A 27,971-nucleotide genomic window follows, 5' to 3' on the forward strand; every position below is an offset into this window, starting at 1 on the left:
TATCTTTATAACAAAATATTAAATATTATAATTAATAAATTAAAAGCAATAGAATAAATTCAAAATTTTATTATAGAAATTTTTGAAATTAAATAGAATAATAAAACAAACGCATATCATAATTCAAATATAAAAGATGAAAATATGAAAAATTATATGATAAAATAAAACAATGACATAAAATTAAAATATCATTTTATTTATTGATTCAAAATAATTAAATATAATTTTAAATTATTATTATATTAGATGAAATTATTTTTAATTCAAACATCATATTATTTATTCATGAAAAATAATTAAACAATCATAAAGAACATTTCAATAAATAAAAAAAAATAGATTCTAAAGATAAAATATATTTTTAGAAATAGTTCTATCATTTAAAATTTAATATCAGTTTACCATCATTCATTTAGAAACTGACAATTTCATATAGTACATTCGTATTTTCATTGGTTTGCAGTACACAAGCAAGTTTTTATAAAAGCTATGAGATCAACCAAACAAGCGAAGCTATCGAGAAAGAAAGGATATTGCGCGTACAAGCGATTTTCAATCAGATTTCGAAATTTCTAGTTGTCAAATTGATTCAAAGCTATATCTTAGAATATTATGGTATTAAAATCGTAAAATATTATTACCGAACTCGCGGTGAAACTTTCGTCATCGGGACCACCAGATGTCGGTGTTCCCCAAATATCGTCTCCTGAGGTAGCTCCAGACGTTGTTCCTTCTTCATCATTCGGATCCAGAGAGAATTCTGTTCTTTCTGGAGGAACAGGTGATTGAAGAAGGTATCCACCTATGCCTTCACCGAGTTGTTCGAGCAAAGCTGATCGTTTATTGACTACGTAACTGCTCGCTCTAGCCGTCCATGCTCTTAAACCCGTAGGCGGTGACTCGGTGTCTCGATTATCATCATCTCCTTGCTCCTCAAGTTCGTCGTCCTGATCCAGACTGCTCACTGTACCGAATCTTCGCAAAACTCTGGAAGATAATAAAACATAATCGAAGAGTTCACAAAAGAAAACATTTTAAGCTTCATTTAAATCAATCAAGTTAAAAATAATTAAATATTAATCTAAAATAGATATTATAAATTATAAATAAAAAAAAGTAAAAAAAATTTGTAAGAATTTATAAGAAATACGATGCTTTGTGGATTAATGAAAGAAACTCATGTTTATAATTTAATTATAAAAGATAAAGTGATATGAAGTAATCAAAATATGACACATAGAAATATAATTTAATATTAAAATTTCTTCTTATTATAATATGCCTTTCAAACAAACAATATTGTTCTCTATTTTAGGTATTTATTATTTCAATTTAAATTACTTTAATTAAGTAATATTTGATTAGTTTAACGAATCGAAATTACTTTCAAATCGAACTTATTTAATCAATTTAAATAAAACTTTACAATGTTTTCTTTAAAAACTCTTCGATTATCATTAAATAATTTTTTAAATATTATTTTTATATTGCATTAAACTTTACCTGTACGGTGGTTCGCCATCACAATCAAGATCGTCTTCACTCCCATCTTCCGTATTACCATCAGCTAAAGTATGACTTGGACTGTTTCTTCCAGGACTATCGAGCAGACCATTTCTTAATCTATGCCTGCATAAATCAGGTGTTGGTGGAACTACTGAGATCTTTGGAGGTAATGGGGAAAATGGATCTCTCGTTAAAGGCGGTGTTGGACAACCTGATCTGCAATTATACAGATTTTTTAATTTATTATTAACTTAAAATATTTTATTTATTGGATAGATGAGAAAGTAATGTTAGTTTTATAAGTGCAAAATTTATTAACGACATTTATTTCAAGATATAGCAAAAAATACAGCATTTATAATTACATTTATACTTTATATTTTAAGAAATTGGAAATAAATATTTTATGATTACTTTCAATTTTGAAAGAATTAAAAGTTTTCATTATGAAGATCCAAATTCGAATATAATTCAAAGCCTAAAATTCAGAATTTTCGTTATTTTATTTTTACTATCTGCTTCTCATTCTTATTTAACTTTGTTTCTCTATTGAATATCTTTATATCAATTTTAATGCATCAGGATTAAATCTTTCAAAACTTTCAAAAATTGTTAGACTTCACATCAAATTCAAAGTGATTCTGTCATTTTTAAAATTAGAAATTCATTACTTCAACTGCTTAATCAAGAATAAAATGTTTTATAAAATACCCTTATAAAATGAATTTATCACAGAGTAATAAGTCGTTCATTTAACATTAATTGCCTCATCAAAATCAAAAACTAACATAACCTTTATCCCAATCCAACACCAATAGATTCCTCGATTTGATATTTCTCCTATTACCTGTGACATCTTCTGCAAATGTTAATCGAGCTGGTTGAATTTTCCTTGGAAGATGCAAGACTGCCGTTCTTCTTCGCGGTTACACTATTAGATTTAACAGTACTGAGACTCGCGCTCGAAGCTGTACTTTGCTGCTCTATATCAGAATTTATCACTTCCGTTATGATGTCTTCCGCTGTGGCGCTGTTTCGCTCTCTACTCGGCTCATTGCTCGTTTCTCTTGGCGCTCGTGCAGCCAATTGCTCAGCTGTCCATTCCTCGATAGGAACCTCCTCGTGATCTGGAGGAGGAATTTGATGAGAATTGCGCACCCATTGCGCCAAATGATTGTCTCCTCTTGAACTTTTAACGATACTGTCGATACTCTCGGCAGAGCGTGAATCTTTTTCCTCATCCTGCTTTTGCGACTCCCTGGTAGTCTGATGAATTAAAATTTAATCAATTCAAGTTGTTCCAATCTTTGAATTTCAGTAAAAAGATAATGGTATTTAAACGTGTACATAGATAATATAATATTTACTATTTTTGAAGCATGATTTTGCTCAATTAAAAATATTGTTATAAATAAATTAATTTACGAGATTTTTTCATATTTGATAAAAAGTTTATTATCTATCAATGAATAAGATAATAATTTGATGTTATAGAAGAATATATTATTCTATTTAATTAAAATGATTTAGATAAAATATGGAATTTTATAAATATATTAAGACCAATCTCTACAAAGTCTTTAAAAAATTCTATTCAAATTGTAAAGCTTTCAAGTTTTATATAAAATTGTGTGAAATTTTAAAAAGCAATTATAATAAATATCATATATTTAGAACAATTAAATCATTTTCTCTTTCCTGTTTTTATACAATTAGGCATAGTACAATAGGTATAGTAGATAAGAGTTTTTTCGCACTCTTTCCAACAATTTATTCATCAATGTTTCATCAATCGTTCTAATTTAATATCTCATTATAGATTAATAACCAATGACAATTCTTTACTTTACTTTATATTCTTTGCAGTCGAAACTAGATTTCTAAAAAACATTATTTCAGACCAAACATTTCTACAAACCTGCGAGCTCTCCGTGGATTCCCTGATCGCGTTTGTGATGAAATTGCTACCAGTGATCGGACTCTCTTCTGGACTGTCTTGGCTCGGCGTTCCCCCATAGCCTGTATTTACATAGATTCTAAAATATATAGAATTAGTACAGACAAGCGAAAAAATACCGAAAGCTCAGATGTGACGAGATTATTATCAATGTCTCGTCGAGCTCTGAACTTGGTACGTGTCAAAAAATATATACATCTTGATCACGTTCTGTCATCCAAACGAATCGTCCAAAAATCGTACCGGATCAGAATTCCACGAAACTTGGGCATCGACATTATCAACTCACATCTGTCGTTGAAGAAGATTGTGCCAAACAGCCTTCAGTTCCGGTGTCGGTGCTCTCAACACCATAACTCGCCTTCTTGGACGACTGTGGGGGCTGCAACCACCACTGTTGCTCACCTCCACGTGACCGTTCTCCGAATTTCCGGCTGGATTGATGGCGATCTGCAATCGAAATTCTGTCGGTCTTTTTCGGACGGTGAAACAAGCCTCGGCGATATTGGACAACCGGAGAGGCTCCTCGGTTACGAATAAAACTCGGTCCCGAGAGACTCGAGCAAATACGAGCAGGTCGGTGAGAAGCAGGGCCCAGGAGGGTTGCAGTCGCGCTCGGCCTTCTACTTTTGCGAGCGCTCCCCCAAATAGCCTGAAACATTGTATATTATGCGTTATATTAATACGTAATATAATATATTGTATATAATTATTAATATATATTATATATATCACACGTAATATATGTATTGTCTTTTATTATTATTTTGGAAATTCTATTATTTTTGCAATCAAACATGGACGTCTTTAAGAGTTGTTTTTAGAATTATATTATTTAAAAATTAGTTGAGGAATGATTTTGTTGAAAATATAAATATTTCTGGAAGTTAGATTAATTCAAATTCAATTTTTTTTAATTCCTTAAGTTTTAAATCTTAAATCTAAAATTATGAAATTGATATATATCTGTGTGTTCAATTTTGAAGTTAGTTACTAATAATAAATTAATGTATAAATTATTTATTGTTTAGATATAATTTCATTCGTTAAAGTCACGTTTATAGCAAGCAATTTTAATTGGGCAAATAAATTTATCGATGATGATGATTTAGTATCTCATTATAATTAAATTAATCAATAATAATATAAAAGATAATTTGCAATTTATTATATGTTATATATTGTTATATTTATTACATAATAGTTTCAATATTTTTCATAAATATAATTTCAATTTTCAACTTTTAACTGTAAAATAAATCAATTTTGTATTAAAAGTAATATCTGTATTTCATATCATATTTATTGATAAATAACGAAAAAGCTTGGATTATTATTATTATTATCTTTAGGTATAGATTTCGTAAGTATTTCATACAAAAAGTAAAGTTATATATTGACAATTATAAAATTTATTTTTCTTTTTATGAAATAAATAATTTGTTATTTATTATTATTATTATTATTTGCTTTCAATTTAAAAATAATCGACTTCTCATAAATGTTTATATTATTAGAACTATTATTTACTAATACTAATTGCACTAAACTTATTACTATATTTATTTTAAACTCTTACCTCAGAAATAAATTTTCAATTTATTATTTCAAATTTCTATAATTAATTAATAAAATAAAAAACATGATCTATTAAAATACATTACATTTCAAATAATAATTAAATTATTACTTGAAATAAATTCAAATTCTAGATTTGATTGCAATTATTTTTTTTTAGAATTTTTAAACGCACCATTGTCTACCCGGCATAGCCAAAGTGAATGGTTTACACCTCGCGAAAACTAGTCGAGATTCAACTTCTTGCAGACTGAGAAGAGGCCTTCCTGTGTCGCGTGGTGGTTCCATTACACCGGCATTAGCCGTTGCTTCCCTGTAACCCTGAGCTAAATCTCTGGCTTGCTGGCAATTCCTTGGCGACGCCAAACTCAACAGTCTCGTCATCTCTCTAAAGAAATTTAAAAAATGTTAAATGCTATATATAAAAGGAAGAATTTATATTTTTGAACGCATGGTGGATGATTCATTCACAGAGAATGTTAAAATGAAATATTTATATGGAATATTTATAGCAATTTAATGTATTTATATTTATATTAAGATAATTATATTTATCTTATTAATTTCCATAATATATGAAATGAAATAAGTTCAATTTTGTTGTAAAATAATAGTTTTGTGAAACAATGATGTTCTATGAAAAGAAAGATGAAATAACTAAAGTAACTATCCAGTTTTTAAAATAATCTAAACTTTGTGTAAAACTTAAAATTGTACATAATAAGTTTTTTTATTTATATATTATTAATTTATTTATGTCAATAATTTTATTAATTCATTTTTTAATAATTATTTTTTATATCAGAATTTAAGTAATAATTCAAATTTTAATTAGGAAAAATTTGATAAACTACCGTTTATTGATTTATTTCAAAAGTATTATAAATATTTTTTATATAATATATCTACATATTATATCTTTATCTTTAAATTCATATAATATGAAAGATTGAAAATAGAAATGTCTTATATTTATATAATTTATAATTATTCTTTATTGATTTTTAAATTTATATTTAAACAGTAAAGTTTTAAAACATAAAATGACACTCTTTTAAAATTAATTTATCTTAAATAGATCGGTTTATTTAAAATTCTTTATCTTCTCTCAAATAAAAATCGATATAACTCCATCAAACCAGTATTAGGAACGAGAAAAAAATATTAAGTTTATCGTTGATGGATAGAAATTTAGATTTAATGAAGAATAAAGTAAAACTCTAGCAAGAGAAGAACAAATTTGTAATAATTTTACCGAAATAAAAAAAATGTTTGTAAAATTATTACTAAATATTAAAAAATACTAATTTAAAAAAAAATATATTTTCACATAATAATTATTAATTATTGATAAATTTTTCAAATTGATAGATATCAAAAATGTCAAAGAAAATCTATTTTCTATTAAAAGTAATTAATAAAATAATAATTTGCTAATTTATTTTTATTTTATCAATCGAAAATATTGTTTTCTGTTGAATGCAAAAGAGAGCTAGATTCAAATTCATATTTTTATTGTTTGTGTAAAATGGCGATAATTTATATTTAACTTATATTAAAATTTTTATTTTTTATTAAAAATTTAGTGCGAAATATGAACTAAATTACTTGTTTTTTATCGATATATTTCATAATGTAAAATTAATTATAATAATTCAACAATTTTCAAAAATAAATATTAAAATTATCATAAACTTTTAATAAAATTTGTTGCAAAAGATTCGGATAATTATAAGAATAAATGAAGCTCAATTTAATCTTCTTTTATAAAAAATTAATTAAGTAAAGAAAGATGAGTCTACATTCATCCGTCGCTTCACTATAAAAAATCCATTCAATTCATTTCAATTCATCAAAAAATAAAGTTTAACTCTACTTTATTCAACGAATATACTTTATTCATTTCGAATAAATATGTATTTCGGAATGAAAATACTTTTTCCAACTTTCACTGTGAATAAATCCCCTACGATGTACGTGCAGTCAAAAATCTTCATACCAATTATTTTATAAGAAAATTCAATTTTGAAAAATCAAATTTTAATAAAAATTAACGTATGTAAACAATATAATGCGTTATGCATAGAAAAATTTAATTTTTTCGAATCTCTTTCAATACGTGAAATCCTTTTTTTCCTAATAAAAACTTACTCCACGTCTAATTCATTACACTCCGCTCATAACGTTTATCGTCATTGATTATTCATTCGAATCGTTTTCGTTGAATGCAAGATGATATCCTCAGTCCATTTTATCATTGCATTTCTACAAATGCCCTATGTTTCACGAATGTTTGCCAACGAATTCTCATTTTTTTCCAAAGATCTACTTGCATCCAACAATACAATCGCTCAACACCCATCAAGATTTCCGTAACTGACTGTACTTCCCCGTTCTATAAGTACAAAAAATTCGCACAAATACATCTTACGAGGACGCACCTGTAGTGCTCCAGAGGCAGGAGCAAGACACCCGTCAAATCGGGCCTCCTTTTATGCGGGACAGCCGGCTCGCAAACGAGCTTTGCGAACGCCGTGTTCCGCCTGAGCGCGACCAATAGACAACAGGCGCGCTGCAACCCGCTCAAATATCTCCTGTATGCCGCAGTGATTCTCGGCACCCTGCACAAATAATTCTCGACTCCGCCTCCCTCGTCGCGGATCTCCTCGGAGATCTTGAGCAACTCGTCGAGGTTTTGGAAGAGTATCAAGTAATCAGCGGCGGAGAGGACGTCCCGCCTCTCCGCTAGGGGCGCCATGAAACGCGTGTGACCGCTCTTCAGGATGCCCCAGTAACGTGTCTCGCGCACGGACAATTCCTCTTCAGGCGGAGCATCCGGGGCGAGATTTGGGAACACCTGCACCCGTTCAATCGGTGCCAATTCGTTGTACAATTCGGGTAAATAGATCGCGATTATTGCAGCGTCGCATGCACGAGATTTTTAATTATGAGTTATGATATTTAAACGGGGTGTTTAACGAATTTAATAGTGTATGTATAATTTGTTTTCAATATATAGATATGGTACATGCTCTGCAAATTGATATTTGTTTTCGAAATCATGGGCGATTGGTAGTGAAAACTTTTTTTTCTCCTTCTCGAGTAAATGAAATTAACTAATTCGATTACGATACGAATTACTCTGTCGATAATGAAGTAATTTCATTAAGAGAAATGTATATATATTATATAATACCTATAATGTAAATCTTCGATTTCTTTTTTTTCCTGATTTACTTTTGCATATACGGTCATCAACCAGTCCATGATTTCGGGGACACCGATTTTATACGATATTTATAATATTTGTCTCGACTCGAGGTGTCTGCACTGCAATCGTATTAGCATCAAGAATGGGGGCAAGGGAGGGGAATGGAGAAATAAATAAATGAAATACAAGAAATGCTTTTGAACAGAACTTGTTGAGCAACAAAAAAAAAGACAACTGTCGAAAGTTACATAATAAAACATAACTGTATCATAACTTAACCGTGTCCACTGACAAAGAAACGGACACGCGCTGTACACTACGCGTACGCAGGAAGTACAAGATAGTCACGGAAAAGAATGTACAGGAGATGTTGTACGCGGCATCTTGGCATGCAACGAAAAATAAAAAAAGAAATAAGCTCTAATAAGGAAACGCATGCAGCGCGTTGCGGCTCGCGTAAACTCGTTTTAAACTTGGTTTAAATGTTTCAACATATCCGGCCGACACGAATCTCTTAAAGTGTAATTCGACATTTGCTATAATCTTGATTATTCAAACAACTTAAACTAACACGCAAAACATTTCTCTGTTGATGAAACGCGATTTTTCAACTACGGTAAAACCTCCATTATTCGAATACTGTTACGCTATTTATATTCGTAACACAATGTGAACAGTTTATTTTTTTTCTTATTTATCACAACAGTGGAAATAGAATTTTAATTTGAAATCGATAATGGGCATAATATACGCAATAACATCGAAGTATATTAAGCGTTGTATTATAAAATGGAATTGGAAATATTTGGTCAGATTGGTGTAAAATTAGCAAAAGTATTCATATAGCAAAAATAATTCAGTTCCAAATATTAGTATCTTGATTTTCTTGATTCACTGTTATTGTATCCATAACAAAAAATGTTTCACATAAAGTTGAATTTAAAAAGAGCAAGATTGTAATGTCATTACCAACACGAGAAGATGATACTTTTTAAATTAAAATATCTCCTAAACTAATCATTTTTGGACATAAATAACTCTACTTTTTCGTAAAGAATATCAAATTGTGAGAAAAAGAATATACGATCTTATCTAAAAAAAAAGGCTTTTTTGAAATTTCATTCAACTCTATCTTAAAAATTTTTTCTTATTGACAATAACAATGACGTAAAGATAATATCTGGTGATAATATTGAAAAATCTACTGTTAAAAAAAGAATGAAATTGAAAATTTACTTGTATTTTATTTATATATATATGTTAAAAAATTCATGCAATTTGAGAATCGAGAAAACTACATTCCTAATTTTTAAAAATTATAAAAACTGGTTAAATAAGCTGATTATTCTCCTCGAAATATGGAATAATCGATTTAACGAAAAATCCATTTTTTTACAAAAATTCTCTCCTTCCTCAGTTTCCTTTCGAAGAAAGAGGATAAAGAGGATCCGGATAATCGAGGTTCCACCGTTCATTCGCCCGGTCGAAGCCGCGAGGATGGAAGAATGATGATGAGAGAAAGGAAGAGGGAGAAAAAAAGAAACAAATAATCAAGCTAATAATCACGAGCAACCAAAAGCTTTCCTCGCAACCCTTCCTCCCCGTTCCCGCTTTCGAACGAAGCGAACCTCTTATTTTCTGAAAACTGAGTTTGCTAGGCTCAGACTAGGACGCCTGTACCGACCTCGGCGTTAAACGCAACCGCATGGTGTCCGCCGCCGATCGATTGCTGCAGGCTAACGTTCATCGAGTTAGGCCGATGCATGGACGAGTGAATATTCCCCTTCCGATAGACCTCCAAGATCAACTGATTCGTGGCCGCCTGGATCAATCCAAGAATCTCTTCCCGCGATCGTGTCACCACGTTTGTCATGTCGACGAAAACAACGTGATCACCTGGCCTCAGACCGGATCTCTCCGCGGGGCTGCCAGGGTCCACGCGCTCCACACGGGGTGGTCTTCCCCAGGAGAGCGAAAATCCCCATGGAATCTATGGCAGGAAAGATTTAATTAGATTGGAAATTTGAATGAAAGAAATAATAACGGGAGTGGAGAGACAGAGAGAGAAAGAGAGACTGTATGGAAGGAGCGGAGGAGGGAGGTTACAATGGAGGGGTGCTTAGGCGGAGCACGGCACGAGACTCGTTTTCGTTAATGCCGTGGATAAAGAGGGGTTTCGAAAAAAAGAAAAAAGTCTGTTTCGAGTTTTGCGTTTATTGGACTTGTTGCGTTAATGCCAATTATGAGTGGACCACCTGCGATTCTGTCGGGGAAATTGCGCGAAATGATTGTGTAATTTTTTGTGAGTGTCGAAATCGAGGAAACAAGTTTTTGCGTATTGGAAATGGAATGGAAAGCTATTTTATAAATAGTTAGTGATTGTTTTTTTGTTGGTGTATTGTGAAATTATACTACAATTACAGTTAGAATTTATGTAATTATGGTGAATTCATAAAGCATTTTTCAAAAAAAGAAAAGAATCAGAAGATTTGTGAAGGAAGGTTTATAATCTTCATGAAAGAAAGAAAAACTATAACTTACCTGATTAGCAGTTTGTCTTATCAATCTCCTAGTGACAGTGCATGGTGTTCTACCACCTTTGGCTGTGAAACCCGGGTGCAGAGGTAAACCAGTTAAAGGATCTATAGGCTCTAATTCAAGATGCCTCAAATACGTCAAATCTTCACCTCCTGAATTATTATTATCTGATTCTCCGTCCTTCGACAACGGTGGCGAAATTCCACAATCTTGGGGCAAACCGACATAAGGAGTACTCGTGTTTCGACCGGTTCCCGCTTCTAACGGATGCCATGTCGCTTCCTAAAAAGGCAATCGTTTATTGAAACGATATAGAAATATTTTTCTTAAAATTAAAATTAAATTAAACGTATACCGTGAACATCGATATGCCATTGATTGTCGTCGATAATTCTCTCGAACATTTATTATAGTTTTCCTTTAACGTGTAAAATTGTATTTTAATTTTCATCTAATCGATTATTATTCTACTTTGTTGATATTCGACGCGTGATAATTAAAGAAAAAAAAATAATATAAAAATTAATTTATATCGTTTACTATATGTATATATTTTTTACACTTTATATGACAGAATTATCAACAGAACATGAATATTTTCAATAGAATCCCAACGATGAAGAACACTGCACAGTAAATGGCCACCACGATCATCTTTTGCTTCACACAAGTTGGGGTACAATTTAATCGAACGATTTTGATCAAATTACCGAGATGTTGCAACGATACCTGCCACCTGCCACCTTTAACGAGGTCAAAACGTAAGTGAATCTTTGCTAGGTAACGTTCCAATTATTTGATTCGTAACAAGCTTAGCCCTGACCTTAAGGCAAGAAGACTTACGAATCCTTGTAAACAGCTGACGTGCAGACATGTATCAAACAATTTCGTACTTAGTGTTCATGATCGAACGATACTTTTATTTTTTTTTTTTTTAATTTAACCAAGTTTATTCAATTTCGATATAACGAAATTTTATGTAAACGAAATATTAATAGTGTTTATTATTTGATATGGCTTCATTTAGATCAGAATTTAGATCGTAAAATATTTTATGCCACATGATTTTTGTTTTAACGAATCATTGTTCAATTTAATGTATATCTTTATATCAATAATTTACATAATAATAAAGCAAAAAGTTTATGAATTTGGAAATATTTTATGTAAATTACAGGATTAAAAAAATTTTTTAGAAAAATTTGATAATTAATGGATTAATTGAATCATATTGAGCTTTTATTATTTGAAAAGCAGATGATACTTGATTGAATGATCAATTTAAATTGTCATTTTATAGTTATATGAATATCTTTATATATAATTAAAAATATATTTGCAAATATAATTATGATTATAAAAATTATTTATAGATAGATATTTTTATTTTTCAATGAAACATTTTTTTTCACCATATTTTACATTTCATTGTAATATTAAATTTTTATAATAGTATAAAAATATCATTAAATAATATGAAATATATAGACTACTAATTAATTTAATAATTTATAAATGCTATAAATACAATGGTGTTTTTCATATCTTGATTTTCTTAAAAACGAAATTTTTTTTCTTAAAAAAAAATATTTTATTTTTTAAGTTACTTTTGCAATTTGAATAATCCCCATCTTTTTATATTATCCATTATATTGTCCATTTTTTAAACATCCTATATGAATTTGTTTGTGTTTCGACAAGTAAATGGATTTCTATTAGAGTATACAATGTATGTATTTTACTATTAGAAACTAAAATAAAAATAAAAATTGATATACAAAAATATCGGTTGAAGCTTATTTATTGAATTATAAGCAATTCAAGTCTGTATTAGATAAAAAAAGATGGATATCATGAGACATCTCTATCTCCGTTACACCACCATCTCACTTTACTTCATTACGCTTCACTTTATTTCCGTCTCATCTATTAATAAAAATTTAATTCAAATCGAACATAACTTAATAAAACCGACATTTTTCAATTTTTGCGTTTATTTTAATTTCTCTAGAATTTATTCTCGAAAAAAGTAAAAATTCTACGAATACAATATCAACGCCCTGTATATACTATTAAAAGCAATATAAAATACAAATATTTACCTTATCTTGAGACAAGGGTAGAGGTAGAGTCATACAGCCCAACAGCTCGCTACGTCTAAAACACGAAAACGAGAAAAATATATGAATATTTATATCACTTTGCGACAAATAAAGTCCACCAATATTAATGGTCACCTATACCAGACAGGTGTGTAGCTATTAATAGACACATTACACTCGTTTAACTTTTCAACTATTTACATTCGAGAGGAGGGAAAAGGAGAAGGCGGACAGTTTCGGTCTATCATTTCCCGTATACCGTTGCAGAGACGCGCGGATGTGATCGAGTGCACGTGGCGGACACGGTGCGCATGCGCTTCCAGGGAATCGATTCCCCTCCTACCGCAAAGAATCCGCGCATACCCTAGAAATTCGTTTGAGTATTTAGATGGACCATTGGTTCGGTAGGTAAAATTATCCCAATTCAAACCGCTCTTATCGACCGATAAATTATCGTATATATTTTCATTCGAACACGGCCATTGCGTGCAAGTTAACTCGAAGATTCTTATTTTGAATTATTCGTAAATTTGGAAATTATGTTTCTATTTTTTTTTCTCTTTAAACGCAAAGATAAAAAAAAATGCTCTCGAATAACATTTACAAAAGACACTCGAGGGAGATTGATAGAGAATATCGGGAGCAGAGTTGGTTAGCTCGTTCGTCTTGGACTAACGAGTCATAGTTCTTGACCCCAATATCTTTTCCTCAGAGATAGAGGCCGTTTCTATACACCGTCTCATTGTGACACAATCGTCTGCTCGTTTCTCCGTACAAACGATCTTTTCCCTCGTGTTGATTCGTTCGTGTCTATTTTTTATCCACCCACAATATACAGAATATACCCGATCAATGCCTTTCATCACGACATCGAAAGTTATTTCTTTGTCATATATATATTTTTTTTTTGCTGTCGTTAATTCATTACGACGCCAAAAGTAATTTCTCTCTCTCGATAATTTACGTAGCGTAAATACTCCATAACGTACACTCGTGTAATTCACGGAAACGTGGGTTGCGTGAGATTAATATCTCGCGCTGTGTACGAAGCGGCACTACTTACCGGGTTAACCGATTATCATTTGTTATCGAGGCTCGAAAAGCACGATGTAGGATTCCGAGATAATGTGAAATATAACCGATTCGAAGAGATTAGAAAGATTTAAAGGGGGCGGCTCGCATGTCGGTCGTCGCGGCCGTAAATCAAGTGGACGATCAACAAAGAATCGTTTTCCGGGGTCGAGCACGTTTCCGTCTTACGACCGAGGCTCGTGTACCCAACCCCTCTTCCTACCAGTGTGCACTTTATTTCTCGGGCATGCTCACCTTGCACGACGATCTCTGTGCCAGACCGCGATGTCCAGGGACGTGGGCTTGCTGCTGCAGTGATTGTTGTTCACTGGGCAGGGCAGTATCAAGGTCTCGTGGAATACGGGATTCGGCGTTGCCCTGTGCACCGCTGTCCTCTTCACCACTCCCTCGCCGTTCGTGTTCTTCAAACTGGCCTTCACGTAAGCGTGAACAGGACCCTCGTACGCCCTTCTCAGGTCCTTGCACCTTATCACTGCGTGAAACAATAAAGACAGCCTTATCAGGACACGAGCATCGTTCACGATTTTTTCCTCCTCGCGATGATCACGATGGTTAATCACAATCAAATATTTAATAATTCTCCGATAAAATAGAGGATAGTTGAATAGAGTTGGGAATGAAACGATATATCCTTCCTTCTTTCACACGCACTACGCGCACCCAAACGATGCCCGACCAATGCGGCACTCCTCTACTTGCTGCAACCACGATCCCCAATGCTTTCCTTCTTTTCTAATTCTTTCTCAATTAAAAATCAATTTCTCCTTTCTTCCTTCCTTTCCTTTTTCTTTTTCTTTTTCGCAAAAATCAACAATACTCCGAGGTTGGAGTAGATCAACAGGGTCGTTTAATATCCGCCCACTACTCGGAACGACGTCGAAAGTGGCAAGAAAAAGGGGGAGCCTGGAAGGCTTTCCGGGGGTTGTTTACGCAAAAGATGTGTACCCGCGAAGAATCAATGTTGGTAGGCTTACTAACCGGGAGCGAATTGCCAGCAGGGTCTGTGGGTTACTGGCACAGTCGTCTATCGCGGGGTGCCAACTGAAACACCCCCTCTCGTGGCACGTGACTGGCGCATGCCTCCTCGCGGCCGCGTTTCAGGGACGTGCTCCCGGCCCCGAGATCCTCGCGATTCTACTCGTAATGGAATTAATATACCCAATGCCTCGGTCGTTAATCCTTGAAAAATGTAATCACGCGATATCGTGCGATACTCGATCGTTGGATTTTTATCGCGCAAGAAAGCACGTACATTTTGTTCCGCTCTCATTAAAATGGGATATTTAATTTGTAACTTTTTAAATTAATAACCATATAATTGTTAATTCATCGAGCATTTAACGTTAAAATTTAATTTTTGTTGTAGTGAATAGATATGAGCATTCAAAGGATTTATTTAAAAATCTGTTTTGTAAAATATTACAGTGTAAAGCATTTTGGAAATTTTGGAAAAAGTAAATCTAAAGTTATCATCGTGATCATTTCTTTCGTATTAAGATCGTTATCCGATTTTAGTTATAAAATTATTTATTACTGGCTGAATCTGAAAACTTTTTTCATTCGTATTTTCAAATATAATTTTCTGCCCCAACTCCTTGATTCCTTTTATCCATCGTTCGTAACTTAATGATCAATAGAAATAAGTTGACTATATCAAAATATTGCATAAAAAGTGACCCGATTTTGAGACGCGTGGCTTCTGACATTGGAACGAATTTGGTGACCCGATTAGAGAAAGAGAATTATTTTAAAGATACATCCTCTCTTATGGATGTGATGTGAGCAAATCTTTTTCTAAAATAAACTAAATGAATCGAGGTTAAGCTTTATACAAAAATAAACAAGAAAATAATAAACAGAGAAACAATTTTCAAATAATTTTGCATTTCGTCTTATTCCACTTAAAATAGAAAAGCCTCTTAAATAATTATCCAGCACGCAAGCTCACCTCGAACGTGTATTTGATCTGCCACGACCGAATACTCGATCTCTATTGATCCATGGCAATTCGGTTTCGGTGGTTCGGTTTCCGGGCTGAACTTGAGACACCTTCTCACGGTGGCGACCAAAGGGGTCTCGGGTGTGTTCGACACCGAGTTCAAATACGATTTCGAGCTGTGAAAGTCGTCGGTGAGAGTGGACTTGGGGCTGTCCAGATCCCAGGTATTCGTCTTCCTGCCTATCCCCTCCTCTCTGCGTCCCTCGAGGCCGCAAAACAATGCTTTTGGCTCGAACGCACACTTCTCGTCCAAAGCGGTGTCCAAGTCGGTCTCCAGGGCAAGTTTCTTCACGTTTCGATTCACAGCCTCTGCCAAAGTGGGTTGCGCCGCCTCTGTTTTCGTTTTACCAGCAGACGGACTGCGGCTCGTGGAGCGTCTCTTCGCCCGTTTCCCGTCGAACAGTTTGTCGGTGTCCTTTCGATGCCGCTTCCTCCGTATCCCACGTTGCCTCTTCAACGTAAACTCTCCGTCGAGGTCGTTGGTGGGCGAGGCGAACGCCCAGGACATAGGTGAAGGATCCTCCAAGAGTTGGCTGGCCGAGGAGACGGAGCTGTCGTTGTGACACGACCCCTCCTCTTCCATAATCGTCTCTTCTCGCTCCACGATCGTCTCGTAGGTGTGATCCGTTTTCGAATTCTCCTCCTCGCCCCGGTTACCACCCAGAACCTTCTTCCTCTCTTCCACGTCCCCCAGAAGGATCTCTGCCACCGTTTTCCCGCTGAAATTTACCTCTTGCTCCCTAAATGAAGAAACAGAGCGGTATATGAGAGAAGGTAGTCTGATAATTTTTACTTAATGATTAATTGAATTGATGAATAAATGAAATTATTATAATACATCTTAATAACACGCATCGAATTTGGTTATTTGAATCAATAAAAGATAATCTAAGATGAAAGTTCCGTTTCATAAATCAATATCGGATAATTTAGATTGAAGTACACCCACGTCAAACTACAAAATCCTTATACGCGAAATAAATATTTTAAACATTTTCCCTTCGTTTTACCTGTTGAGAACTTCCGTAACCGTGTTATCCATGTTCTCGAATTTAGGTAAATCTTGGTCGATGGCCAAATTCGACAGTTTACCGAGCAGAGGCGTGTGACCTTTGCCCTTGCTCGCGGCCGAGGAAGCCTTTCCGTGATACGGCGTCCTGCATCTAGAATGAATCCTCGTGATCTTGGCAAGTTTCGGCAGATACGGCATCCTCGTTCCCTCGCTCGCCTTCGCACCTCTTCCCTCCTCTTCGTTTACCCCCCTCGGGAAAAGGGGCCTGGCCATGGAGAACGGGACCGACTCGGCCTCCATCACGTCTTCCGGGCTCGTGGCCATCGATATTTGTTGAAAAAAGTCGGAAACGTGCGACTGAAGGTTCGCCCTTGCCTCGTTCATGATGTTTTGTGGAAGCTCGTTGTCACTCGGGAAATTCTTCGCCCTGGTTTTTCTCATGAACAGGGCCGGATCCGTGGGAAGTGTGAGTGCCGTGGGACACTTGCCGCCCTGAGGGAGGAACGTCAACGGGCCGATATCGGTGTCGACCCTTGGCGTCCCTTGATAGAAGCTCTCCGAGACCGATGACTTCTCCTGTTGTTGCGACATCGATTGACGTTTGCTCGCCCGCAAATTAGGCTTCGTTGCCTGGAACCAGAGACCTCCGATAAATGTCCTCTTTCTGTATCGTTCGTTTTCTCTTTTTCTCTTTTCCGTCTTCTGTTTTCGTATCTCGAGAAGTTTAATCGGGAGAGGGAGAGGGGGGAGGTTTAATCAAACACGGGACGGAAAGTTTGTCGATTTTAAGAGTTAAAAGGTTGTGGAGGGAGGATCCTTTTTTCCTGTGTTTGTTACTTGAAAAATTATTCTGAATTAGCTTTCTTCTGAACGAGATATCGTTTAGCGTATAAACAGATTTATTGAGAATAATTAATGAATACTCAATGCGTGAATACTGCTTGAGGAAAATGTGATATTAAAGTTATGTATTCCGTGGTGTAGAATTTTAATAAAATTCATATTTCGTAAGTGTAAATTGAACAGATATTTTCCATTGTGTTATATCAGCTTATAAAAATTCACATGCACGTTGAGATAACAAATTAATATCTACGAATATGTTAATATATATTAATTAAACTTGAACATGTCTATTTACAAAGAAATTATTATTATTTCTTTCTACAAAAAATAAAATATTAGATTCTTTGAAATGTTGTATTCGTTGCGCCAATCAATTTAAAGCACTGAAACTGAACTTGAATATTATTTTACCAATTGTTTTAACATAAAAAAAAATTGTATATTGTGCGATGAATTATATACTTCAATATCAAATGTATATTGCGAAAAAAAAAAAGGAACAATCTTTTATCTCTTGTTTATATTTTGCTCTTGGATCATCGAATCGAACATCGATCTCCAATTCACTTTCTCCAGACAATTAAGACTTCAGAGGGTGAACAATTTTAAATCTTTCCCATTGCTTTATCTCGCTTGGCGCCGTGTATTTATTTCTATTACTAGAAATAAATATTATTATTATTATTATTTCTTATTATTTTTTATTATTATTTCTATTATTAGAAAAAGATAAAGCAGAAGAATAAAGTGAGCACAAAATACCTGAAAATACGCCCTCATATCGCTGCCATGACTTCTGCACCTCCTTCGACGAACCGGCGTCGTTCTTGCCGATATATTTTCGACATTTTGCCCAGATATGCCCCTGGTTTTCGTCCCAGCGGCAGGAGGTGTGTTGGATAGGTCTCTGAAAGGTCTACGGGGCGCCTTGTTCAAATTAGATGGACCGTGAGGCGTCGAGCTGCTCGCTGACAATGATCTCGAAACCGTCCACTTCAGCATCTCTGAAGGCAAGAAGCAAATCCCTAACTAAGCGGAATACGTGTACATTCTTCCCCGTTAAAAAGCTTGGAAGAAGCTTTATCGATTTAACCGCGATTCGAGAACAAGACCATCGGCGAGGAAATTTATTTTCTTAAGTCGCTTCGAAAAAATGTTCCTGTTCCTCGATATTTCTCTTCTAAAATTGTTAAAAGAATTTGGATAATTTTTTTTTTTCTTCGAAATCTCTTCGAAATTTTTGTATTCAAATCTCAATAATTTCTCGTTGTTTCTTTCATGATTTAAAAAAACTACGGAAAATTAAATAAGGATAATTTCTTGTTTTCTTTTTTTTGAATTTAAACAATATCAGTTTCGATTTCTATTTATTATTCCAATTTCGTAAATTTTTTATTATCCGATAATAAGTAGCTGTCGTTTAATCATTAATTGAGTCAAAGCAAGTGTTAACTCGTGTAACAATTTCAGGTGTATGAGTTTCACCTGTTTTGCTGTTTCCCGTATGCCGTGACAGGTGCGTTCATTCTGTTGATTCCTTTGGTTTTTCTTCTCTTTTTATTTTTTTCTTTCTCTTTTTCTTTTTTTTTTTGTCACTGCTCTTCACCCATTCCATAATTAAAACATTTATTTTCGGATGTCCGTGCATGGAAGGCGCCCTTCTTCTTCCTCAATCGAGTCCCTTTAAGAGAGATTGCACGATAACATTCCCTCTTCATCACGAGCGGACGTTACGTAATTTTTGTTTCGAGTTCGTTGAAAATCTGTATTATCCGGATTAATTTTCTTGGATGAATTATTTCCAGGTTTTGGAAAATTAATATTTACGAGGAAACTTGGATAATGGTGCAAAAAAATGGTAAAATTACATACAAATAATCTTCTCTAAATTCTGTAACATTTTTATCTTACTTCTTATTAATTTTTCAAGTTTTTTATTTCAATAGTTTAAAGATCTAATTATCAATTTGAAGTTAAATTTTATTTCACAAATATGATTTGCATCAATATTCTCATTTATGCTTTACTTTTATAAATTTCTTTATGAATTAAAGTTGAAATATTTTCTTAACTAATTTTTTTACTAAAAATGATTCATTGGTTTTTTCATAAGTAACTGTCATATGTCCTGTCTTCGTCTATAATCTTCGTATATTACACATATAGTAAATTTACAAACAAACAAAACAAAGTTTTAAAAAATATAGACATATAATCACGACTTTAAAATCACTATTATATACTAATTTACATTTGATTATTTTCCTATTACAATTTTTTGTTACTACTATTTATAAATATATACTTTCCAATTACAATCTTATATTATATTATACATACAGTAAATTTATAAACAAAAAAAAACAAAATTTTAAAAATATAAGACGCAAAATCACGATAAAGCATTATAGAAAGTTAAAATGGACTTGTAATATTGCAGAGAGTTTAATTAAACTTATAGAAACTAATAATAAATGAATGATAATAATATAACGAATGCAAGATGCAAACAAAGTTTTGAAGTTACGTAACGTCATCGAATACTTTTATCAACCAACGCGCCAAAAGATACAAAGATACGAAAAACACGGGTAACAAAATTATCAGCAATTGGTAGCAATGTCGTGGATACGTTTTCACTTTTAACGGTTCCCCCAGTGGCCAGGTACGTAGGGTGTAGCCGCGCGTATTGTGAATTAGGCAGATATAAAAATGCGTTAATTTGCATACAGGCTGTTGCATACACGCGTCCTTCCATCGTAACACGCACTTTTTTTTTTCTTTCCATGCACGTTCACGTTTTACTTTCTCGAGTCTACCTGCGCCATCACGTACCATCGTGCACGTTTCATCGTGCACGAGTACTCGCATATGCGACGTTTACACGCATGCCCTTGGAACGTGTACGGGGTAGCTCGTGAAACAGCATGGGCACCTGCGCATATGGTGACGGTCGCGTAACTTGCCTTCCATCTGGCCCCTGCAAGCACGAGACCACGCTCGGCGTCGAAACGCCGAGAGAGACGATCGCTATCTTATTTCACCCGTCTTATTTTATATAACGTATATTCCACGCCTTTCGCGGCCCTCCCATCGAACACCCACTTCGAGGGCAACGAGCACTGTGCCACCCTGCAAACCATGAGAAACGAAACGAAACGAAACGAACGTGTGAAACGAGCGCGATTCATTAAACCTAATCCAAGCAATGTGCACGAAGGTTTTGGTACTCTTCGGGAAGACGATTGGTTTAAATAGGTAATAAGTTGAATTAAAATCGAATAATCGATGGATAATGATTTTAAAGATTGTGAGAAAAGAAAAGATATGATTTAATATCATTTTTATGCAGGATAATAAATATTTGAATTATTGAAATATAAATCTCTGAAATGTATATTTTTATAATTTACAACAAGTTGATGCTTATTATTCGTGTGATAAGATACAATACTTTGAAATGCAAGTAAATTTTTGATACAAGAAAAAATTAATTACATCATCCAAAAAAGATCATCAAGTTCTTTTTACCATTAGAAACGATTTTTATTTTTTCGCTTAATTAATTTATAATATCGTTTCACTTTCTATTTATCTTTGAAATACAAATAAATTTTTAATATAAGAAAAAATTAATACCACGTGAAATTCTTTTTCCTATTAGAAAATAATGATACAATTTTGAGCTTTTTATTCCTTTTCACCCTTGCGAAACTTGAATCACGAAGTGGTTTCAAGGATTTAACCGGCGAAATACGTTTTTGAAGATTGCACGCGGTTTGTTAGTGGCGAGTTTAAGGGAATGAAACCAGTCGGACGACACGCGTTGAAACGCGTCTTTAAAAAGCGCTTCGAGGCGATGAGCACGCTAGCTAGAACGAGTAACGGAAAATGGTGTGCATTCTCTTTGCATAATGTCCTTTGCGATTTGTGCTAGCAATGAATCTTGAAGGTAATAGCAAAGCGATCGTGTTAACCGCACCTGCGGTAAACTTGAGTGAGTGCCGTTTTGCTTGTGTTCCAACCGAATTCCTTCAAAGGAAGTAGATGTATTTTTAATGGTTTTTTTTAATGGAGACATCAGGCGTGAATCAAAAGTTAAGTTTCTTTATTGGAAACAGATCATTATTGACAATTTTTCAGTTATTAGATTTAATATGTAATTAAATTGAAATTCAACGTGTAAGTAGATTTTTAAAAAAAAAACAAGAGATTCGCTTCAAATTCTTTACCTCGATGAGAATACAATCTAAGAGAAGACAACATCTTTGATTAATGAAATAATAACTGCTTACTTTTAACAAAAAAGTAATCTCTTAAACTCTACCTCTATAATTTTATAAAGTGACGGACAAATAATCCAACACGATCTTTCGCCAGATCTCCTCTTCCTCTTGAAGCACTTCTTCAATTACCTTGTTACTCATTGCTTGATAATACAATTGATCGAGAGAAGGAAGAGGGAAAAAATAACCCGATCAATCGCTTTAATAAGCGCAGCTGTATAACCCCGTCGACGATAATTACCAGTTAACGATAAATCTTAAATGTGTGCGGGGCAAAGCGTCTAGGAAAAGGGGGACCTAAGGGTCCACCTGTGTCCCTTATCGTATCCATCTAACGATCACCGATACACGTAGCCAAACGGCCACTCTAGTAGGAAAGACACGTCGCGTTATTATCGTGCTGGCTGGCATACTGTGAACCGCAGGAAACAAGTGCACAGGAAAGAGGGGGGGTCTCCCCGTGAGAGGGAGACGTTAAATTGTCCCGTTTGATTTGTTACGAGCATTTAAACGCCGTTTATAAAAAAAAAGAATTCGATTTACGCAACGTTTCAACGTTGTACAGCGCCGCCAATTTGTTCGTGGCGGCAAGCGAGTAACGGGAAAGGTCCATTATTGACATTCCTCTTCTTGTCTCTGTGAAGAGACGTAGAGATGGATTGGTAGATTAGATAGAATAAATTTGGCGGTAAAATTCTCAGAGAGAAGAGTCGCCTCGGAGAATATATTTCTCGAGAAGTAATATCGGGGGTAAATTTTTACCCTTTGGAAAATCCTCCACTTGAGAGTATTTTTCGCAAACGCAACAATTTTACTTTCGATTGTTTTTATGACGTTACGTTTGTTATAGAATATAGAAATATTCTAAAATATTCTATATTACTATTGTAACTCTCGATTATATCCATTGAATTTAAATATATCGAATAATTGAAGTAATTGAAATAATAGCAACGTCGAAAAAAAGAAACGCTACTATCCATGAAAAACGAGGCAATTTTCAGTGAGATGTTTCATCGTTTGATGAACGCGCGTTTGCAAGTGGCAAACGATGACATTAAATTGTTCCACTCCCTTCGGTTTACTGTTAGCGTGGATGGAGCATGGCCCATATCTGTCCCTTTTTATAGCTTGTAAAGTATAAACGACAATGCTCGTTACGCTTTTTGGATGTATGGCCAAATGTAAAAAGAGGAGGGGGACCCTCGATCAGGTTTAATCCATTTTGCCGCTCCCTTACCTACCCCTCCTTTACGAGGGCCCCGCGAAGGACAAGACAGGATCGAGTACTTTCCTTCAACCGAGGAAAGAAATAAAAATGGAGCGACGGTTAAAAACCTTAACATGCTTGCAAGCACGCCAGACGACCCCTTTTTCCTTCCGACCGTAATGTATGCTGTAAAAGTTGTTTTTTAACGACTTTGGCGTTGGACGACGCTTCTCGAGGATGGGAATTAACCGAAGGAAAAAAGAAAAAAAAAGAGGAACGTCTCGTCCCCTCTTTTTATCCTTGGAGACCTGCTTTCTTTGCATTAATCGTCGGATCCAGGGTATGCGTTCACTTTAAAAATTCGTGTCGATATTTAAATGCGTTCATTCAAGTGGATGTTCGGATTTAGTTTTAAGCTGGATGGAATGGCATCGAAAGGGATGGTATCGATGGATCGGGTCACGAGAGATCTTTGAGACGTGGAATTTCTTTAAACGAGTTTTCTCTTGTATTTTTTTAGATAAAAAAAAATCAACGATGAGGAATAACGATTTTATGTAATGGAAATTAAAAATTGGATCGTTATTACGTTTTAACTATTATTAATTGTTAAGCAGTATTAAAGCGAATTATTAAGTAATTTCTTTATGTAATTGTATGTAATTGTCTTACTTTAAATAGCTCGTCAAAAATATAAATACGACAATCCATTAATTCAATGATTATTTTTCAATGATGTTCTGAATAAAATAATTAGAAAAAAAGAAACTGAAATATATTATATTTAGACGAGACATAGCAATACAAACAAAATCTGATCAAGATATAACTTTCTTACCAAAATAAAAGGACCTGTCATCCTCGTATACAAGATACGCAAAATTTCTTAAAATGTCAAGGCGTCAAAATTTATTCACGATTTGTCCATGATTGAGCAGATAAGGACAAATAAAAAAAACAAAAGAAAAATCAGCTGAGCTACCCCCCTCGAATTTTTCACCACTGTCGTCGTTCACGCGATAAATTTGCGCGAAACAGATGCATCGCGAAAATACCGCTTGCACAATACGATTATTCACGGATCGAAGGAGGGTATTAACGGTTCCTCCTCTCGCGAGCGGCCCCCAAGAAAACGAAAAATCCTAGCACGAGTCTTGATCGAGGCCGGCCCCCTTCCACGCATGAAGGGAGATCCACGGATTATCCGTTCTTGCGAAATAAATTGGTCCAGCTTAAAATAAATTCGGGCATCGAAGAAAGGAACGGTTGAAGAATAGAAAACTCGTCCACCTTGTCCTTGATTCGATCTCGAAAAAACTTCGAACAGGGAACGATAAGAGAGAGAGAGAGAGAGAGAGAGATTGGATCAAGATTTATCGATTATCTTTGAATATCTTTTCGATATCTTTCATTTCTAAGTATCACGATCAAAGTATAGATAGATCTATAATATAAAATATAGTATAAAATTTTTATCTCGTTTCCCTCTAATGTATTTATTCTTTCGATTGTGACATTTAAAAAAATGAAATCGATCGATCGATTCGACTAATAATAAAAATCATTGACACACAAACACGTGTGCAAATCTTTCTTCCGGATCTCTCCAAGATTCCAAGATTCTCGAATTAGGAAAAAAAAAAAAGAAAAAAGGAAGAGATCGCAGTTGAAAGATAAAAATCTAAATTTTCCTTTGGATGAAAGAAGAGCGTTAGCCAAGAAAGCTTTGAACCACCGTTCGAGAAGAAAAGAGGGAGAGAGAGAAACACTCGAGAACAAGGAAGAAAGAGAAGAAACGAGAAGGGAGGGCAGGTGAGCACTTGGTACCTAATCCCTTTTGAAAAACGTCGCAAACACACGAGCGCGAAAGCTACACGCACAACGTGGTATACGGGCCGTGTACAGATCGTGGCCAACCCCCTCCCCTTAAAAATACCCTATTCATCCTGAGTGAACACCCTCTTCCCCTTACCCGTCCTTCGAACCTTCCTTCCTTCCTTCCTTCCTTCCTTCCTTGCTTCCTTGCTTCCTAGACTCTCTCCTCTTGGCTCCACGGCTCTGATTTATATTGAATTGACCCGGGTCCTCGCACACCTTTTCCTCTGGTGACGTTTCCCTCGAAATCGGCCCCGTGTCTCGTCGAGTGTATACAGGTCGGAAGGGGCGCAAGGTGAGAGAAACGAGCGGATGCACGAAGGGAGAAGGAAGGTTAAGGGGGAGGGAGGGAGAGATGCATTTTATTCTAGAAGAGAGCCAGTTGAGGACAATCAAACGCGCATTCACAAGAGGTGACGTGCTCGGTTTTTGGCAATGGGACGAGGAGATCGAGGAGAATCGGGAGCAGGGGATAGGAAAACGGGGAGAGAGAGAGAGAGAGAGAGAGAGGAAAACGTGAAGACAAACTTTCGGTTCGCGCTCTATTTCGAGCACACCTGTCCCTGCCCTTCTCTCCTTCCTTCCTTCCTCCTCGTGTGTTCCGTATTTCCATTATTCCAGAGAGTCTAGGTACGCGATCTTATTGTAACCGATGTTTTTCGCCGTTTATCGTCGTTGTTTTGTCTCGGAGCGGACAAGGTGGATAGGTTGATTTTATAGGGTATTTTTGGCTCAAATTTTCAATCTGCCTATTCTCCGGACGAAACAAAATAGGAAATTGAACAAACTGTCCTTACTTTGAAATGAAATTCAAGTCTTGGTGAAATAATACATATAAAATAATCCAGAAAATTAATAAATCTGATATCAATTTATATTTACTATTAGAATATCCGCTGTACTGTAATGCTCTGTGCAAAAAAACTCTCCTCCAAGTGATTTCCAAATTCCAAATTCACCTCGAACGTCCCTCGATCCTCGCATCGGAGAGAACGGTTGGAATGGAACGATAACAACAACGATGGAATGGATAACAAAAGGAGGGAGGGGGGAGAAAGAAAGAAAGAAACGCGTTTAATGGCGAATTGAAATTAAACTGGAAATTTGCAAATTGTAAAGGAAGTCGGGGGCCACGTTTCCAAGCAATCTTACCCTTTACGGGGTGAGGCAGGGTGAAGCGGACATTCAGGACGCGCCTCGAAAATAAGGCGGGAACAATGGAACGAAACGAGTCCTGGCGAACAAACGCCTGGCCATTTAAATGGAGGGATCCTCGAGAAAAGGTTCCTCGAGGTGGACCCACGGGGTCCTTCGAACTTCGACAGGAAAGTTTGTATAGGACCCACGACTAGCTTTGCTCGCTCCTTCGTTACGAGCCCTTTTCATTTCTCTCTCTCTCTCTTCTTCTCCTTATCCTCCTCTCTTTCGCCCTCCTCCTTTTTCCTTTCTTTCAAAGATATAGCACGCGCGGTCACTTTCCTTTCTTTGCTTCTCTCATTCGTCGTCGCCTTGCATTAACCAGCTCGTGTGTTAAGTCGGATCGTAAAGTCTTGCGTAAACTCTCGGAAGAGCTTGGGAGGCTGTTATTGTTGGAAGATAGGAATAGTGGAGAAGTATCGTAGATAATAGATTTGTTTCGAAAAACGAATTTTGAATCTATTTTTAGGTTCATCATGTTCGTTGAATTTAAAAGATATTCAATGAAGGGGCATAGAAAATGTTTTAATAATAAAAGAATTATAAATTAATTTCTTATTCGATCAAACGTATATGTTGACCGTGTATAAACAGACGTTTGTCATGCAAATTTAAATTGCACATATAAACGAGTTTTAAGTAATATCTTTGTACATAAAGTTTTAATCGTCTAACAGGTATTCTTTCCCAAAGAGGTGACAAAAATAACTTGAACTTATATCCCAAAAATCTGAAATATTAATGTATACTTCTTTAACCAAAGATTGACACTGCGATAATAATCAAGTGTGATAGTAATCATAGAAAGATTGATTCGTATCGTTAATAATTCATTATATATATTCTTCGATTCGTCTCTAATTGATTCGAAGAAAAAGAAAACGATCCAAACTCGTCTAATTTATATTATCCAATCACCAGTTTCACCATTACTACTCACTTAAAAAAACAATAAACACAGAGAAACCTTTCCTATTTCTTAAAAGTATTCAAACATCTCTCGAAAATTTAACAAACCTTGATCGAGAAGAACGACCGATCGAGCCGAATCTCGAGCGAAAGAAGAAAAAAATATACTCTAAACTTTTCGTCCCAGCGATGGTCAACTCTCCCGAGAGCGAAGGTCGACAAAAAGAAGAGGATACCACTACTCACCGCGTGTCCTTGGCCACCAGTATTCGACCCGTACATCCAAACTCAGCACCGGTTAATCAAACCACTGTTCCTTGGGCGCAGTTTTCTCGGATCGTCGCGGCACATAATCCACGATCACACACGATAGATGGAGGCGCGTAGTTTCGTGGAAACGTGAAAGGTTGCGGATGCGCGACCGGGAAGGTGTCGGGTCGTGCCACTTCAACGGCTGGTTCTCTACTGGCGTGGTGGGGTAAGGACGTGGGGCCTTATGTAGGAAAGGGTCCCTAGGTGAGGCTACGAAACAGGAGAGACCGGCTGTCTCTATACTGTCTGTACTGTACTCGCATGTACCCCCACCCTGGTGCCGTGACCTGATCCAAGCCAGCCAGCCACTCCACTCGCCCCAGGTGGACGCTCGATGA

General features: G+C 35.2%; 1 protein-coding gene across 3 annotated transcripts in view; it reads right to left on the bottom strand.

Annotated features, from left to right (window-relative positions):
- The window catches only part of LOC107992516 (uncharacterized), a 51,270-nt gene that overhangs the window by 2,395 nt on the left and 20,904 nt on the right, over nt 1-27,971 (bottom strand). The window contains exons 1-15 of one of the 3 annotated variants that reach the window (XM_062073356.1): nt 27,568-27,928; nt 18,607-18,848; nt 16,997-17,628; nt 15,936-16,726; nt 14,222-14,459; nt 12,896-12,950; nt 10,797-11,075; nt 9,940-10,245; nt 7,486-7,901; nt 5,220-5,432; nt 3,756-4,118; nt 3,428-3,545; nt 2,357-2,775; nt 1,507-1,725; nt 645-990 (exon numbers count right to left, since the gene is read on the bottom strand). In XM_062073356.1, coding sequence (XP_061929340.1) covers nt 645-990; nt 1,507-1,725; nt 2,357-2,775; nt 3,428-3,545; nt 3,756-4,118; nt 5,220-5,432; nt 7,486-7,901; nt 9,940-10,245; nt 10,797-11,075; nt 12,896-12,950; nt 14,222-14,459; nt 15,936-16,726; nt 16,997-17,628; nt 18,607-18,846 — 4,635 coding nt within the window. In that variant the 5' untranslated portion in view covers nt 18,847-18,848; nt 27,568-27,928. Of the gene's footprint in view, nt 1-644; nt 991-1,506; nt 1,726-2,356; nt 2,776-3,427; nt 3,546-3,755; nt 4,119-5,219; nt 5,433-7,485; nt 7,902-9,939; nt 10,246-10,796; nt 11,076-12,895; nt 12,951-14,221; nt 14,460-15,935; nt 16,727-16,996; nt 17,629-18,606; nt 18,849-19,329; nt 20,119-27,567; nt 27,929-27,971 lie in introns of those variants that run through there. The other 2 variants (XM_028664168.2, XM_062073355.1) reach the window with 2 other exon arrangements.

The sequence above is a fragment of the Apis cerana genome, linkage group LG3 (assembly GCF_029169275.1).
Source record: "Apis cerana isolate GH-2021 linkage group LG3, AcerK_1.0, whole genome shotgun sequence".
NCBI lineage: Eukaryota > Metazoa > Arthropoda > Insecta > Hymenoptera > Apidae > Apis > Apis cerana.